General features: G+C 36.0%; 3 protein-coding genes across 7 annotated transcripts in view; 1 reads left to right on the forward strand and 2 right to left on the reverse strand.

Annotated features, from left to right (window-relative positions):
• Positions 1 to 1,220, reverse strand: part of LOC111433182 (UDP-N-acetylglucosamine diphosphorylase 1-like) — an 11,190-nt gene extending 9,970 nt beyond the window's left edge. For 2 of the 4 annotated variants that reach the window (XM_023070139.1, XM_023070138.1), the window contains exons 1-3: positions 914 to 1,177; positions 550 to 604; positions 313 to 464 (exon numbers count right to left, since the gene is read on the reverse strand). In XM_023070139.1, coding sequence (XP_022925907.1) covers positions 313 to 464; positions 550 to 604; positions 914 to 1,090 — 384 coding nt within the window. In that variant the 5' untranslated portion in view covers positions 1,091 to 1,177. Of the gene's footprint in view, positions 1 to 312; positions 465 to 549; positions 605 to 913 lie in introns of all 4 variants that reach the window. The other 2 variants (XM_023070137.1, XM_023070140.1) reach the window with 2 other exon arrangements.
• Positions 1,221 to 2,569: 1,349 nt separating this feature from the next.
• LOC111433215 lies at positions 2,570 to 4,642 on the forward strand. The gene is made up of 4 exons (XM_023070185.1): positions 2,570 to 3,074; positions 3,526 to 3,600; positions 3,695 to 3,835; positions 4,000 to 4,642. Exons 1-4 carry the CDS (start codon positions 2,847 to 2,849, stop codon positions 4,342 to 4,344), a joined length of 789 nt encoding a protein of 262 aa, XP_022925953.1. The 5' UTR covers positions 2,570 to 2,846; the 3' UTR covers positions 4,345 to 4,642.
• A 6,971-nt stretch (positions 4,643 to 11,613) lies between these two features.
• Positions 11,614 to 16,522, reverse strand: LOC111433292 (phenylalanine--tRNA ligase, chloroplastic/mitochondrial-like). Of its 2 annotated transcripts, XM_023070291.1 has the most exons (10): positions 16,269 to 16,522; positions 15,471 to 15,661; positions 14,325 to 14,531; positions 14,123 to 14,240; positions 13,661 to 13,737; positions 12,820 to 12,999; positions 12,672 to 12,716; positions 12,399 to 12,503; positions 12,003 to 12,119; positions 11,614 to 11,904 (listed from the first exon to the last, which is right to left on the reverse strand). In XM_023070291.1, exons 1-10 carry the CDS (start codon positions 16,453 to 16,455, stop codon positions 11,854 to 11,856), a joined length of 1,278 nt encoding a protein of 425 aa, XP_022926059.1. In that variant the 5' UTR covers positions 16,456 to 16,522; the 3' UTR covers positions 11,614 to 11,853. The 2 variants fall into 2 exon arrangements, with proteins under 2 accessions (XP_022926059.1, XP_022926060.1); XM_023070292.1 differs by lacking the exon at positions 15,471 to 15,661 and having other exon boundaries at positions 16,269 to 16,493.
• Positions 16,523 to 17,132: the final 610 nt, after the last annotated feature.

The following is a 17,132-nucleotide window of genomic DNA, read 5'->3' on the forward strand; positions in this document are numbered from 1 at the left end:
CCCCCCCCCCCCCCCCCCCTTTTCTTTTCCATTTTACGTTCAGGATCTAGGAATTTACCCTTCTTCCAGAGAGGAGCTGCCACGAAGTGAGTTGTTTCATTGTGATAAGTGTCAAGTGGCAGACTATTGTTCCAGAATTTTTGCTAATGGATCTCTCCGTAGGGTAATTATAACTAACTGTCTAAATTAATCAGATTTTTTTCTTATATGAAAGAATAACGTGATTTTTTTTCTATTACCCAAAAAGGTCGACATAAAGCAAAGGGAATCATGCCACGCAATCGAAACAAGGTTTGCCAAAAAGTTACATACCTGACCACCAGACAAAAGCAAAACGGCCAATTTTCCATCTGAGATGGCCTTCAACCCCGTCTTCCACCATCTCTCTCTTTCGTCAAGGGTTCGTTCCTCCAGCGTCGACACGCAGCTCTCTGGTACGGGTTCAATTGCTGCCGCAGGTAGCCCTACAAGCGCAATACGATTAAAATTTAATGAAAATTGATTGTTGCGATTAAAAAAGAGGAGACACGAGATGAGGAAGATACCAACCTTGCGAACGAAGCGAACATCGAATAATTCGATCTACCCTGGAAAGATCCAAACTCTGAAAAAGAGCATCGACAATCATGTAAAACTCACGCATTGCAGGATTAGAAGAGAAAAGAAACAACTAATTTCCAGCGTCATGCAGGATTAGAAACATAAACTTCATAAGCCAAATTAGCTTGTTTAGTTGCAAAGATTGAAAATTCTAAGAATTAGAGAAGTCTCATGCTCTGCTCTCAACTAACTGAAATGCTTGAAATACGAATTAAAGCAGTGAGCGATCCGTCTGGTCCGTGAATATGAAGAGAAGGAGAATTGAGGGATCAAAGAGGAGGTGAATTCAGAAGGAGAGATAGGGGAAGTACACCTCAATATCCTTGACAAGAAGATCCCGCTCTTCGTGAGAGAGCTCGTCCCAAAGAGCAAAAACATCTTCCTGGCCGTAATCCTTGAGGCGCTCGAGCAAGGCCTGAGGTGGTTGTTGCAGAAGCAGCTGTTGTGGCGGCGGCAATGGCGCATTGGCATCGAAACCAATCACCGCCATAAAAGAGAAAAGAAGAGGTGGCGGTAACAGATCTCTGTTAGGAATCGAAATGTTAAATGATGATTGAGATTTGAGTGTCGGTGTGGATGTGCGCTCGGTTTTAAGCTTAAGAGAAGGAATGAGAAATAGAACAGTAGTAGTGAGGGAGACAGGAATCAGCAAGTACAACCACCTGCTATAGGATGTAAAACGAACAAAATTACCTCACCCACCCACCCGCATCATTTCCACACGATCCAAACTTGACTCGTGCAAAAACTTGCTTCAACCGTTTTTGGTGCTCCCTGATCCATGAGTCAACTTGATCTCGACTATCCATCCATCTAGGGCACAATGTTTACTAGTCAGTTTTGCATAAACAACCCCATATACCAACTTCCAACTCGAGAGCTGGGGTACAATGTGGGCATATATCTCTCATTCTTAAAAGAAAAATGTTTAATAGACTCGTCTTGCAACTTTTGTCCATATGATGCGAGAGAGCTCACTTGGGTATTTTTTTAATACATTATTAACATACTCCACTCGAAATATTTAGTTTTTTTAAAGCAATCGCCAAACATGGGCCTGGCCCACCAAAACAGTCTCCGTAAACGCATTGGGCTAAAAACAATAATGGGCCGAGTCAAAGGTAAAACAATAATGGGCCGAGTCAAAGGTAAAACAATAATGGGCCGAGTCAAAGGTAAAACAATAATGGGCCGAGTCAAAGGTAAAACAATAATGGGCCGAGTCAAAGGTACAACTCAGCAGCCTGCTAAAAACAATAATGGGCCGAGGTAGCCCATCCACTACTCTGGGTGGAAAATCAGCAGGAATTATGGACGATGTCGTTTTGCCATTTTTAATATACTTTTATATGAAGATTAAAATAGAGGTGAATAAATTAAAATGGGCTGATTACATATAATGTGTATTTGTAAGATGGAATATTTTGGAAAGGTAATTGCAGGTGCAGCTCAAACCACAATTCAAGTAATGTCATTGGCAGGCGAAAAGGGATGGATGGATGTGGAATGATAAAATAAATATTATTTTTGTTTTTTGTTTGTTTTAAATATGATTAAACTCTTAGGAACAACAAACAATATTAATTAGGTGTATTACATATTAGGATTTAGCAGGAATTGGTTTAAATAAAGAATAATAATGTTTTTTATTTAGCGAGGATTGGAGGGTACGTAATTTTGGGCAACCCTAGGTAGTGATTTGAAAAGCAGAAATGGCAGTACAAATTATTTATGGGCATTTGTGAGGGACTCATTTTTTGAGATGAATGAATTAAAATTTAAAATCCAAATCCAAATGAATATGTAGAGGCCAATGGTGACATCCATTTACATTATTGTTCACTCTTATGCTAATATTTTTACAAAATTAATACAATACAAACAAACTCAATTCACTCCAAAAATTAATTTCCTCCATATCCCTCTCTCTCTCTCTCTCTCTCTCTCTCTCTCTCTCTCTCTCTCTCTCTTCAATTCATCTTTATTTCCTTTTCTTCTTCCATTCCCACTATCAAACTCTCTCTCTAGGTTTCTCTCTCTGTCCATGGACTAACGACAAGAATTCTGGAAAGTGGGGGAAAACACCCAGGAATCCATTATCAGGAACACCAAGCCCTAGCCCTAGTAGTCACAGCCCCACCCCCACCCCAGTTTTGTTATAAAATCCACCCATCAGATAGATTATCAGAAAGAAAGAACATCATCGGAATCCGAAGGATTTGATTTGAGGAAGAGATGATGATTTGATGAAGAAGAAGAAGAAGAAGAAGAAGAAGAAGAAGAAGAAGAAGAAGATGATGATGATGATGAAACCTGCATGGCTTGAAGGTTTAATGTCGAATTGTAATTTCTTCACCCCCTGTGGGCTCCACCAGTCTGGGAGGAAGAACGAGATGAACGTGTTCTGCTTGCACTGTTGCCTCAGCATTTGCCCTCACTGCGTTCCTTCTCACCGCTCCCATCCTCTTCTCCAGGTCCGGTTATTCTATTTTGCCTTCAATTGATCTATTCCATTTTCCTCCCCACAATTGTTAGGGTTTTCTTTTCTTCTTTTTTTTTTTTATTTTATTTTATTGTACATGCTTAGTAGAGTCGCAGGCAGATAGATGGATAGATGCAGAGGTGGGGAGGGGGCGGGCGGGAGGGGTTAATTCGGATTTGGTTCTATTCCCATTTATAGAATATAACTCTTTCTTCTTTTTTTTAATCCATTCTCCTTTCTGCAAACCCTTCTCTCTCACCTGTTGCTTTCAACCAAACCCAAACTTTGACCCAACTCTTACTTTCTTTTTCACCCCTTTCCCCCAAATATCTTCATTTTGTTTTGTTTTTGTTTTTGTTTTTTGGTTTTTGTTTTCCCCACTTGGAGTTGCTGCCTGCCTGCCTGCTTCAACTTACTTATTGCAATTAATTTCAATTTCACAGATTCGACGCTATGTTTATCACAACGTGGTTCGGCTTGGCGATCTGGAGAAGCTCATTCACTGTTCTTATATTCAGGTTCAACTCTGTACATCTTTCAAATCCGCATATAATCTTTTTTTCCTTTTCTTTTTATTTGTAACATCATCTTGTTTGTGTTGCTTGCTTGCAGCCTTACACTATAAATGGTGCCAAAGTGATATTCTTGAATCACAGGCCACAGTCTAGGCCTTCCAAAGCCCCCTCCAATGTTTGTTTAACTTGTGACCGAATTCTTCAACACCCTTTCCACTTCTGCTCCCTCTCATGCAAGGTACGTACCACTGCCTCATTTATGCATATTCTAAAACAAGCAAGCAAACAAACAAACCTGTTTCATCAATTTTGCTGCAATGATCGTGGAAAACCTTTAGTAGTATAGGACGGCAGATATTAAAGTATGTGAAAGCTTGATTGCATCACAAAATGCGGATGCAGGTTGATCATATGGTGTTGGAAGGGGCAGATCTTTCCAGCATTCTGTTCAGGTTTGACGAATCAGATTTTGCAATCTCGCAATTTGAAGGATTGAGGATGGATGCCTCCGAGCTCACCGATGACGACGCCCAAATCACTCCAAACTTTGACTCATTGGAATGCCAGGCTTACTCGATTTCGAATGAAGCCACCAGCAATTCAGTAGTCTCACAGGAACCCGAGATTGCAACGAGGAAGAAGAAGAAGAAGAAGAAGAACACCAGCACCAATGGTTTCCTTCCTGGAATTGTTCTGTCTCTGGGTAGCCGGAGAAAGGGTGCTCCCCAAAGGGCTCCACTGTCTTAGAAAAGAATGAACCATATGAAAAAAAAAAAAAATAAAGTTAGGCGTTAATGAAGAGCATTAGTATATTAAATTTTTATATATATATATATATCTAAAAAGGAAGGAGAAACATGTTTGTTGATGATGGATCCATAGTGTTAGGTGTTGTTGAGGTTAGTCTTTTTTTTGTGTGTGAAATAGAGGAACCCATCCATTGCTAATTAAGGAGGTGTCTCCCAGAACTTCTTCTCCAAACTTGAACACCACCAATTTTGTGCTGTTCATCATGTAATGGAATTTCCAGTCCTCATTTTCTCTTGATTTCCATTTTATCAACACAATTGTTTGGATTAGTGTTTAGCATATAATATAATATAATATAATATAATATAATATAATAACAAAATATAGTGTAATGTATTTGGAGTGTGTGGACTTAGTTTTGTGTGTGTCTTGGAACTTGAAGACTATGGATGGGATGAGATGAGATGAGATGAGATGCTAGGGTTTTGAGAAGTTATGGACAAATAATTAAATAATATATATTTTATATTTTCAAATATTCTATTTTAGGGAATGGGTTTTGACTTGCCCTCTTGTCAGTTCCTTTTAACTTCTGTCTTATTCTCAACTTGGGAAAACCCCTTTCATTGCAATAAAATAAATAAATAAATAAAGAGGAACTTAATTTTTGATACATAGCTTGCACTACAAGTCATTCCAAATAAATCACAAGAATTAAACACTTGGAACTTAATAATAAGATTTTGAAGGAATCAATCTCCATGAGAGAGAGAGAGAGAGAGAGAGAGAGAGAGGGGTCGAACAAAATGATGCTACTAATAGATTCTTGAGTAAATAACTCAATTACTGCATAATTAAACAATTAGATCACCCCATCATCTCAAGGAAGTTCTACAAAAAGGAATTACCCGCCACCAATAATTAAATATAATTACAAAAAAAAATATATATAGTAATAGCATGTTTAGAAATTAGGTTTATTTGTTAGAATATAATTATTTGGACAACACAACTAATTCTTCCACTTCCTCTTTCTCTTGGGGTTGAAAGCAGAGAAGTAAATCTTTGTCGCTGGTTGAAACAAATAATATTTAATAATGGACGGCGAAGATGGAAAGAGTTTTGAAATTGAACGGAAAGGACAGTGGAGATTATGACATGTGGCAACACAAATAGTAGAGATACCACGTGACATGGGCACCAATGGAAAGGATAACACGTGGCAACATAAATGGAAGGAATGTCACGTTACATAGGCATTTCGCCTCAATTCCGGCATCCATTTGGAACTGCCCTGTCATTATTTTAACAGCTTTCGTTAGGGTTTTCCACGTGGCACCAACACCCCAATCCCATTTCAGCACCAACATTTACCGTAAACAAATAAACAAATATTCGGATTTATTGCAGTGGTTACCGGTATTAAATGCAATATCCATAAGAACTCAAAATTATTAAAATTAGAGACATTCCAGCTCATCATTAATTATCTTGCCTACAAGATTTTATGTGTGTAAGACAGAAAATCAAATATTATCATTAATTATCTTGCATTTAATATTTTATATATATATATATATATATTGTTTTTTGAAATATAATATATTCTGATAGGTTGATAATTAGTAAGCATACACTTTCTTGATTAAGTAAGTCATTTCTCTCATTTTTATACAAGAATTGCCCTATAAGTTGAATTGTAAATAATGCCATCAATTGTTGTATGTAATTCAATCAAAATTTGAGGGCGAACCAAGGATATAGATGAAACCTACTATGAAGTTCACAGGTATTTTACATCACCTATTTCTAGTAACAAATGGCCCAAAAGAATAAAATTTTGATCCAAGGAAAAGAAAGAGGGCAAATGAAAGGTTGTCCATGTGCTGGTTGGTTGCCTTCTTCTTCCTTTGCCCATCAGTTACAAAGTTTAAAGATTTCTGTGGAAATTGATGCTTGGAATCAACTCAAAATGTTGGCATCCACTTAGTTTTCACTTTCCATCTAGTGTGTAGTGTAGTGTAGTGTAGTATGTAATAGTTAAAATTTATGGAGCATCAAGTGCAGTTGAGTTCATAATTTGACAGGGAATACGAACTTGCTAAAACCTCATATTATATCTATCTTCTTTCTCAATAGCCATGCTCTTGTCTCCTTAATTTCGCAACTGAGACATTGACTCAAACCAGTCTTCTCATATGATGTTATAATCTCTAGTCAGCTACTTGTCCCTATAAATCTACATACAAATAACAGCAAGTTTGATATGCCGTAGTCCACCACTAGCGTACCTAAGTTTGGGGAATAAAGATGGCTTACTTTTCAGAAACATAGATAGATAGTCAGGGAAACATAGATCGATAGTCAGGGAAACAGAGTTACAACTATTAAGGCCAAATTTATTATCCGTATCACCTCTTTCTACTATTCAACCTGAAAGCCCAGACAGTTCTTACCTTTGCCTGCCATTACATATTGTTTATGAACAATATAGCAAACTGAAGGAGGGGAGAGAGAGAGATTGAACGAAGGAAAAAGAAAGGGGACCCATGATTCAAAACGAGTCTGAAATTGAGCATAAGCATTGTACAATGCAGAATCAGACCTTTTCAGAAAGGATAATTAACCCTCCCTCCCTCCCTCCCTCCCTCTCCCGCCCCCTTTCCTCCCACATCACAATTCACATACATCTTTGATCCTAACGTTCCTTCACCTCTAATGTGACATGTTCCCTTGGATAAACATGCCTGGCACCAAACTATTATTATATCATAAAACCCACACCTTAAACACACCAACTTGAATCCTAAATCTATTACACGTCTGAAAACTCCATCTTAAATGCTCTTCATCATTTTTCATTCAGCTCGACTTTCAAAGTCCAGATATGTTTTGCAATGAAAATTTGAACATCATACGAATAGGGATGTACAAGACCGACATATTATTAAAAAGAAGAAGTAGTACAAGGGAAATTAAATGGGCAGAGGAAAAGAAGGTGGGGACAGTGGGGGAAAGAAAAAAAAAAAAAAAAGGAAAAAAAAGGAGCGAACTGAAATGAGAGGACGGTGAGTGGGTGGTAGAATAATGGGTGGCATTTCCAATACAATAATAACAAGAATAAAAATATATATATTAGCATGCAATAGAAATGCAACTTTTCATGCATCATATATAATTCTATATGTACCTGGAACGACCCTACCTGATATGACCAACCATGCATTGACTCTATCCTTTTTTCATTCAAACTCCATCATTCACCACTTTGCAGCCACCGATTTCCTGTTTCCATACCGTTTGATTTGATTTTCTTGCCATTCTTCTTTTCTTTCCTTCCTTTTTCACCATACCAAATTAGTTAGTATCCTACCCTACCCCAATCAAACTTCAACTTGATTGGAGATCACTGTGCATTTTGTTCGGTGACAAAGGAAACCACCCAGGCCCCTATAAATCTAGGGTTATTGTTCTTGTGAAATGTCGAAGCCTGTTTCCAGATCTAATAACAAGAGCACAATATAAACAATTTTATTTTCAAATAAAATATGTAGAGTCCAGACTTTTGTTTCAAATATCTAACTGAGGGTATCATTCATTTAAGTATACAATATGGTTTAAGGGCTCACAAATTCTTCCCAATGATCACTTCAAACGATAGGGAAAACAAAATAGAGATTGGGAATGGACAAAAGGATGAGATCTAAAGATTGAAAAGTTTCAATGTCTCTCTATAAGGTAGGCCAAAAGAATAGTGCCTAGGTCAATCGCAATAAGTTCGGAGAACAATTAAATTAATCTCATGTTAGGAAAATCTCCCATGTTCAAGAACATACAGACCATAGAGATGTTTAGAATAAAGACACATTTTTGGTCCATGTAGTTTCATCCTTCAAATTTGTAATAATTTAGACTCTAAACTTTAGTATATAACAATTCAATTATTATATTATCAAATTTGTAATAATTTAGTTTCTATCATGAAAAGTCTCAAATTTATGGAGTATCTGCTTAATATTTGCAATCTATGAACATATTTGGTTCTCTTATTAGTCAATTGATCTACAAATACAAGAAACTTCAATAAAACTTATCAATATGTTTTTCACAATAGAAACTAAATTTATTACAAATTTTAAGTTGCAGAGAGGGGCTTGTTACATACTAAAGAACAAAAAAAGACTAAATAGATGGGCCACTAGTGTAAAAGTACCAGACTAGAAGTGCTTTTTAACCAAAATTAGTATAATGAGCAAGAAACATGGGCCACTACTACTGTTGTTGTTTCTTACATTTAGGAAGAGAATTGAAAAATTAGGAAATTCATGTAATTGGCATTAGGGAAATTTGTGATGGGGGAAACAAACGATTAGTGTACCTTGGGGATTGGGCTCTTCTTTAAGTTTCAATTAAGAACATAAAGAATTGGGTTAAGAGGAAAGAAGGGCAGATTGGTAAAGGGAGACGATTGGTCCCCCAGTCCCATCACGATTCAGGAAATGGGTCAGGTCTTTTGTGAGTTGAAGCAGAGCAGGGAGCGAGCAGAGAGCAGCTGGCTGCCATTGCCTTTCCCATTTTTCTGATTTAGATATTTCTCATCTTCTCTTTCTTTCGGTAGTTTTGGGTGTACCCGCTCCTTCTAACCTACGGTTACTCCATGACTCTCTACATGTTTCTTCTCTGTCTTCCTCCTCTTTCTATCTCTTTTCTTTTCTTTTCTTTTAATTCGCATTTCATTTTCCACCCTACACTTAAAAATAAGTGTTTGGATCGATCAATAACCCTCTGTTTATTTAAAATATTGTACCACTTCTAATTTTTTTTTATTTCTTTAATAAAAAAGACAACAATTCCAAATTGAACTTCATATTAATTTTTTATTTCACATGTGAAGATTTTATTATTATTATTTTAATAATAGATGAAAATTTAAGACACATTTCATCTCTATATTTTCATGTTTGTGTAACTTCATCCCCTATACTTCAAAAAAAAAAAAAAAAAAAAAAAAAAATTTAAANGTTCCATCAAGCAAAGTCTTTAGGGCAATGTGTGTATTTGACATTTATTGTCAAAAGAAATTAAATAGATATTTAAATAAATTATTATAATTAATTAATTTATTTATTTATGGAATGTATATGATTTATTAAATGATTAAGCTAAATGGTAAAATGAGAAATTTCCAAGGTCATGATGCTTTGTAAAAGATTTTTCTCATTCCTTAAGAAAGATTAAAGATCTATAATTTGTAAAAGTCAAATCTAAGAAAGATTAAAGAAGATATCGCCCCTTAGATTATTGCATATATAAAATATGAGAGTTGCTATTGCAACCTCAAAAGAACATTGCTTAAACCTTGATACTCAATCCACGACAAAAGAGAAAGTCAAGTTTGAAAGATTTGTAAAAAGAATTAAATTGACAACTTGAATACTTTCCACAACATGGTATCATACTGAAGATAGTGACGATTGTACCAAGGATTGAGTAGACGTAGAAAAAGTTGAGTCGACAACCTTGCCTTCCTCCTTCAACAAATGATCAACTGTCAATGAAGTTTTACTATTTTCTTTTATTTCTTTCCTTCACAAACTATGCTTCGAAGAATTAGAACTCTACGGTTAGTCAATACCGATATACACATACCTAGTTGAACCGAAACAACTCAACCCAACCCATTTTTAAAATTTTAACCCATCTCAAACCAAAAAAAAAAAAAAAAAAAAAAAAAACAAATTTAAAGATGGCCACCTGGTGCAATTTGAGATAAGCTATAATTACAAAATAATTAAGTAACAGGACCAAGAAGAAGAAAACAATAATGTAGTTAATTATTTGAACATTCATCATAGTAAGATTCTCTAAATTAACAAATTAGAAGATCAAAATAAGTTTAGAAATAAAAGAAAAGAGAGAGACAGACAGACAGAGGAATGCAAGGACCAAGGGAATAATATAACCAAAGTGCTGAATTATAAGGATGGAAAGTAGAGAGATTAAGATAAGTCATGGTTGTCACAGTCGGAGTGATGGCTGTAGGCATTATGGGTGATAGAAATGGAGCCCAGATATCAGATATTCCAGGGGCCATCATTGTCCCAATCCTTTGACTCATTTATACTGATGCAACCCTTCCTTTGACCCCATAAAATAAAACCCTCTCTCTCTCTCTCTCTCTCCCCATCTCTTGCTTTTAGGTTCAGTGCCTATACACCTCCTTTTCTCACTTCATTCATTTTTATCCGTTTTGGTTGGAGAATGTCTTGTCAATACAGCCCTCGCTTCATTTCTGCCTAATCTTACCTCATCCCCCTCCAGTTATCACTAGCATTCAACAACTCCTGCCTCCCTTCCCCTTTACAACTCTGCCATTTACATCTTTCCTTAGTTTCAAGACTCTCTAAAGGCTAAAGCAAAAGAGGCATTTGTGTAGACCGTGTAAGAGTAAGTTTAAATGCATATGGATAGAATCGTGAGATCTAATCTCATATAAACCCACGCCTACCTCCACACTAAATACTCCTTAAAATTAAAAAGAGGCATTTGCCTACAGAGTTTATATAAGAATAAAATTTAAAATGCATGTGAATGGAACTGTGAAATCCAATATCTCTGTACTTTTGAGCTCCTAGAGTCGGGAGATCGAACTTTTAAAGACATTATATGACTTAATCAGGCAAATACTTAACCCTTCTTAATTGATTGTGCTATAAAATTAAATATTTTGTTATTTAAAGTGTGTGTGAATTGCTTTTCATGCAGTTTTGATTTGGGAATCTCATATCATAAGAGGTCTTTATCATATTTACTAGAATTGCAAGGTAAATCGGTAGTTGGAAGGGGTGTTGGAAAATGATATTCGTTCTTTTATTTCTTTGGGTTGATGTCTATCGTGACATCATTTTGACCACTAGATTATCTTGCTCTAGTTCAAGTTTGGTTATTTTATGTGTTGTTAAAGGTTTGCACATTTTCTAAGTACAGCATTTTAACCTGCAGGCTTCGTCAGTTTCTAAAGAAATATCAAAATTGGCTCAACTATTCAGGAAAAGTACCTTCCCTCAGCTTCTATTTGTTCGGATGTCAAGAAAATAGGCACAACTTACTTCAAAGCACACATTCTTATTCCTTTGTCATATATTTCAGACAAAGTGAGGTCTCCCTTTCTAATCTAGGCAAAAGTGGTCCAATGGTAAATGGAGTTTCTTGATAGCATAAGTTCAACAGGTCCAAAAATCAGCAAAGTCATGTTAAAACATGAGGTAGGGGAAAGAAACTCATAGTATATGTTAAAAAATTAGTTGCAGCACATCTCCACTTGAATTCTTGATGATTATTTTCAGGGTTTCAACTGGTTACGTTATATACTCTACACTTCCTATCACCCAGTTAGAAGAATTTTGTAGGCAAAATTCAAATGGTGTACAGAGTAAAATTCAATCTGTAGAGAAGGTAAAAAATAACATTACATGGCTTGGACTGATATTGTTGCACTTCCAATGTTCATCGCAAGACAACGTTCAACTTGCTCTGAACCTGTTCTCTCACGTTCCACTGCATTTGCAACCACAAAATATATGAAGGCTGTATCCAAACTTCTTTTTCAAACAAGTTAATATATAATAGGGATATAACTTAAAGTTGATAAATACCTGCAAATCATTGATTTCTTCATCTGTGAGTGACCGTTCCATAGATCGGTAAGCAATCCTGTAACAGTGACTCGTCATCCCTTTCTTCTTGTTGGTAAAACTGTCTATCAGTTGTACCTGCCAGCATCCATTTGTAAAAAATTAAAATGACTTCATTAAACGAGGTGCAACTTTCCGGAAACTAACAGACCAGGTTAATTGAAAGAGTATCCATGATTGAAAGAACGTTTTCAGATTTACACAACCAACTTTATCTTTTAAAAAATTGAACTTCAGATAGCAGATTTTCTCAAGCATGTATTTCGAGAAGAAAAAGGTTCTCATGCCCCTACCTTAAGCATTTCATTAAAATTATCTTAAGAATTATATATGCGCTGAAAACAGTTAATAAAATACCTCTTCAACAAGGTCGCCGGCAACTCCTCTAACAACTTCACATAAATTATTCTCGGTGAAGGAATCATTGATCCAAAAACTGATGTCCTTGTAGCAAGGTGGAAACTGCAGCAGATTGAATTACTAAAGTTTTTTAAAATAATTTAGAAGATGTAATTTGTTAGAAAGCATATTGAAACTAGTTCGATGTTACTAAAAGAAATAGAATTATATGCTCTCTCAGGAAACGGAAGATTGTTATCCCTTCATGCCTAAAATGTTTGGTAAAAGTACCTTAGAAAACGATTTAAACTTGACACCTAGCTTGCCCTTTGAGAACTGCAAATAAAAAGCCCAACGTGATGATTGGATAATTTATTTTCAAAGAGAAAACAGAGTGGAAAAAATGAAAGAGTATAGTTTAAGTGGTGCAATTAGGTACCTGCGTGGTAAATCGCTCGTCAGCTGACCAAAATAATCGGATATCAGGTATATCAAAAAGAACCATAGCTAGCCTTTCCAACCCGAGACCAAAAGCCCATGCAACATTATTTTCTTTATCACTTCTTTTCAATATTTCTTGCTCCATCACCCCGCATCCCAATACTTCCAGCCATTTCTCCTGCGTGGGTAGGACATCAAATGCCCTCAAATTTTAGGATTACTTTTTATTATATTTTTTGTTGAACAGAAAGAGAGAAAACAACTACAGATCCAAAGAAGGAACTAACAGCAAATGCAATGTAAATAATTTGACGAGGAAATCTCATAATTCAAATATCATCCATTCATTCTTTTATAGGATTCATGGGCGGAAATAATAGCTGAGAAATGGTTGTGGCCAATCCTAATTAGAGGAACCTTTTGTTACCCTCTTGCCTATGTCAGGCTGATAACTTATCATCTTTGTATTGTTTTTGGATAATGAAAGTTTCTTTATCCCAAAATAACCCCCCACCCACACACACCCAAAAATACAGAAAAACATCTGTCCCCTCCCAAGCACGTTTTCACTTCTTGGTTCCCTCGTCTAACTTATCAAAGTCAAAAAGTTGTAAGGTTATCATCTAGGTTCTATTTAAAGTTCATATATGATAAAACAGAAATGCCATTGTGTAAATGGAATTAAACTTGACATATTTAAACTTATATATATATATATATATATATATATATATATATCGGCGGCAATGAAAGTCATTCATAAAAGAAGTAATGCAGTGTACCATAATCAAATTATTGAGTTCTGAAGAGCAAATTGACTAAACGATCATCTGACGTACCTGAAAGAAAATCTCAAGTTCAAATGATGGATTTGTAAATGGGAAATATGTATCAACCCAGCGCATTTCCACAGCACCTGGAAATTTTAATACATCAGTTTATAATAACATAGCTGCATAATGTGTACAACCACTGCAAAATTACAGAAATTACTTTAAAAAATCAAAGCCTAATTACGTAAGTTGGGAATCTATTTTTCGTTTTTATCTTAAAAATGTAACTACATTTGGAATAAGTTTTTATAATAATCATATGCAAAATAAAAATAATTAATACTTATCCAATACATTATACTTATTACTTCTACAGTTTGTGTCTTTTAACCGATTATTCTGCAAGTGCTATTGTTTTGTCTCTACCCAAAAATCGTTTGTATTCCCATATGAATTTTCAATAGAATCCCCAACCATAACTAAGATAGAAAGGGAAGAATCATGGGTTAATTCATACACAACTCTTACCAAATAAATGCCTTGCCAAACCTTCCAAACATTTCTTCAAGTCGTCAGCTGCAAAAGATGTTCCATCTGTACCAGATGCCTCCCAATCATTCAGAGAAAAAACACGGACACCTTCCATCTGAGAAGTAGGCAAAGAAATTCATTAAGTGAAAACTATGGTAAATTTAGCAAATGACATGATTAATAAACTTATTTAGATTACCTGATGAAATACAGGGTAATGAGTTGAATCAATGGAATCCCGACGATAAACATCGCCTGTCACAAGAAACTGAGTATAGCCTCTTCTCAACAGCTCCGCTTGGTGAGCACTTGTATGACATCTCAGAACAGTTTGCGAGTCAATGTAGTATGTATCATTATAACTTCGGCTTACATGATCTTCTGGAACCAACACATCATCAAAATTCTGCAGACATAATTATAGGATTCAGATACAAGAGGCTTTGTATGTTTAAAAATAATTGTTATTATAAAATGATTAATTAATAAATAAACAACACGATAAGCTATTGGAATTTAGGGAAAAAATTTGACCAGTCAACAGGAAAGTTGACAAATACCAAACCGATCCCGCCATCTTCCAAAATAAGTTCAGTACTTCAATAAAAATCACGAAAAGAATGAAAGTTTCTTTTTTTTTTGAAAAAATACACTTTCGGTCCCTTAGTATTGAACTTAGCTTCTAATTGTTCCTGAGATTTCAAAGCCAAAACTTTTGGTCCGTGAACATTAAATTTAGTTCTATTTGGTCCTTAAGGTGTTTGGTCCCAAGATTTGAATTACTTTTTGGTCCTTAAAGTTTGAATGTAGTTTCTGTTTAGTTATTTCAGAAGTGATACACTTGGTCTTCGAGATTTGCATTTAACTTTTAATTAATCCATCAAGTTTGAAATTGGTTTCAAATATGTTATTATTACTCTAGAGAGAAAATTGATAATTCCAAATTGACCACATTGGCCTCCATAGAAAATAAAGATGTAAATCAAAAGGTTATTAGTGAGTCAAATGAATACAAGGGTGTTAAGTTAGTGAACTTCATGAGATCAGAAGATGCTCTTTCATATGAGCTTATTTGGACCACTGGACGCCACAATTTCTTTATCCTTCATATGTTTTCTGTCATTAGTTCCTTCTAGATCAAAGATTCTTCAATCACTCTGATATATTAATCAGAATGCGGTATATCAAATTCAGAGGCTCTATAGCAGCGTAAAACCCATTTTTCAACGAATTGGCTACGGGACTAATCCATTTCTGAAAACTAAAATTTCCGCAGGCATAAAGATAGTCATAGAATGAGCTTCATTTGAGCCTCAAAACTAATTGATGAGTTTAAAAGGCTTACCTCCTTCACAGAAACGATTGGACTGAGGTCATCAAACTTAGTGAACTTATTTGAGTAATTTGTATCAAAATAGTTGTATATCTCATTCTTCAGAATGCCAAGTGGATGGTTATCTCTTTGGTGGAGTTGCATACCAAGTTTTGAAAAAATACTATCTGGGACATTGTTCGTGGGATCATCCCTCACAACATCTGCAAGCCTCCAATAATATAGCAAAGCAATCACATTAAAATTGAACTTCTACGGCAAAAATTCGAAAAAAAAAAATGTTTATTGACAACAAAGTTCAACAAGCACCTAGAAAATTAAATCCTTAAGACTTTGGATGGGTTAACAAAAGAGAAATGTGAAATGTAATGAAATGTTATACAACTTCAAATCGGGGGGAAAATGAAGCAACATAACAACTGAGAAACATTTTTGGAAGTGGTTATATCTCCTCAACGCCAAAATAAAAGTGGAATCCAAGAAGTGGATACATTATGACTCAGAATGACAGAACCAAGCTTAAAAGTTATTTCTCCTTAGAAATTAGAAATATGCACAGCTGCTGTACCCATCTCTTTAGCTTAATTCTCTCGATTATATTCTTAAGTTAACATCAACAAGAAATTGAATAAAGACAAAAAAAAAAAAAAAGAACTCGCTCTTAAAACCAATAAATTCAACGAAATCGCGGAAGTTCAACCACAAAATCTCACAAATAGGAATAAATCCGTGCCGCAGAATACATTAGCGGATTATGAAAACAATAAAACGAGATAGACAAATAAAATAGAAGAAGAAAGAATAGTTGACCATGTTTCCCAATAGCGACTCCGCCAAGCTCAAGAAGTGAAGAAACCGGCTGCCTCCATTTCTTCTGGTGAAGGCTGTCGGAGGAGAAAGATGCAGAGAAGGAAAAGGTTGCGAGGCAGTTTCTGCGAAGAAGATTAGAAGCATTAGTGAAGAGAAAAGGTCGAGTAAATGACAGAGTCGATGTCATTGTCTTCGTCCTGTCCACTTCGGGAGATGGTACACGATCTTTTATCGCGGGAGATTTTCTGGCGCCGTCGATCGCAAAAGAAAGAATCCATCGAACGAACGAATCATGTGGGCTTGCTTAGGCCCATTTTTTACCCCAGGCCCATTTTTAACCCAGCATCGAGGCCCAAGAAAGAATCCTTCGAACGAACGAATTGTGGGCTTGCTTAGGCCTATTTTTTACCCCCAGGCCCATTTTTAATCCAGCATCGAGGCCCAAGAAAGAATCCATCGAACGAACGATTTGTGGGCTTGCTTAGGCCCATTTTTTACCCCCAGGCCCATTTTTAATCCAGCATCGAGGCCCAAGAAAGAATCCATCGAACGAACGATTTGTGGGCTTGCTTAGGCCCATTTTTACCCCAGGCCCATTTTTAACCCAGCATCGAGGCCCAAGAAAGAATCCATCGAACGAACGATTTGTGGGCTTGCTTAGGCCCATTTTTTACCCCAGGCCCATTTTTAACCCAGGCCCATTTTTAACCCAGCATCGAGGCCCAAGAAAGAATCCATCGAAAGAACGATTTGTGGGCTTGTTCAGGCCCATTTTTACCCCAGGCCCATTTTTAACCCAGCATCGAGGCCCAATAACTTTAGAAAACCAATTTTGTCGAGAAGGAACAGGAAGTTTATTTATCC

Source organism: Cucurbita moschata, unplaced genomic scaffold, assembly GCF_002738365.1.
Source record: "Cucurbita moschata cultivar Rifu unplaced genomic scaffold, Cmos_1.0 Cmo_Scf00041, whole genome shotgun sequence".
Taxonomy (NCBI): Eukaryota; Viridiplantae; Streptophyta; class Magnoliopsida; order Cucurbitales; family Cucurbitaceae; genus Cucurbita; species Cucurbita moschata.

Excerpts from the sequence above, each read along its gene's own strand:
- LOC111433215 (XM_023070185.1), top strand. The coding sequence starts at position 2,847 with ATGAAGAAGAAGAAGAAGAAGAAGAAGAAGAAGAAGAAGAAGAAGAAG. Across the intron at positions 3,601-3,694 it reads TTCACTGTTCTTATATTCAG|CCTTACACTATAAATGGTGC; the intron begins GTTCAACTCTGT and ends GCTTGCTTGCAG. Across the intron at positions 3,836-3,999 it reads TCTGCTCCCTCTCATGCAAG|GTTGATCATATGGTGTTGGA; the intron begins GTACGTACCACT and ends ATGCGGATGCAG.
- LOC111433292 (XM_023070291.1), bottom strand. The coding sequence starts at position 16,455 with ATGACATCGACTCTGTCATTTACTCGACCTTTTCTCTTCACTAATGCT. Across the intron at positions 13,000-13,660 it reads AACTTGAGATTTTCTTTCAG|GAGAAATGGCTGGAAGTATT; the intron begins GTACGTCAGATG and ends CTACCCACGCAG. Across the intron at positions 12,717-12,819 it reads ACGAGCGATTTACCACGCAG|TTCTCAAAGGGCAAGCTAGG; the intron begins GTACCTAATTGC and ends TTTTATTTGCAG.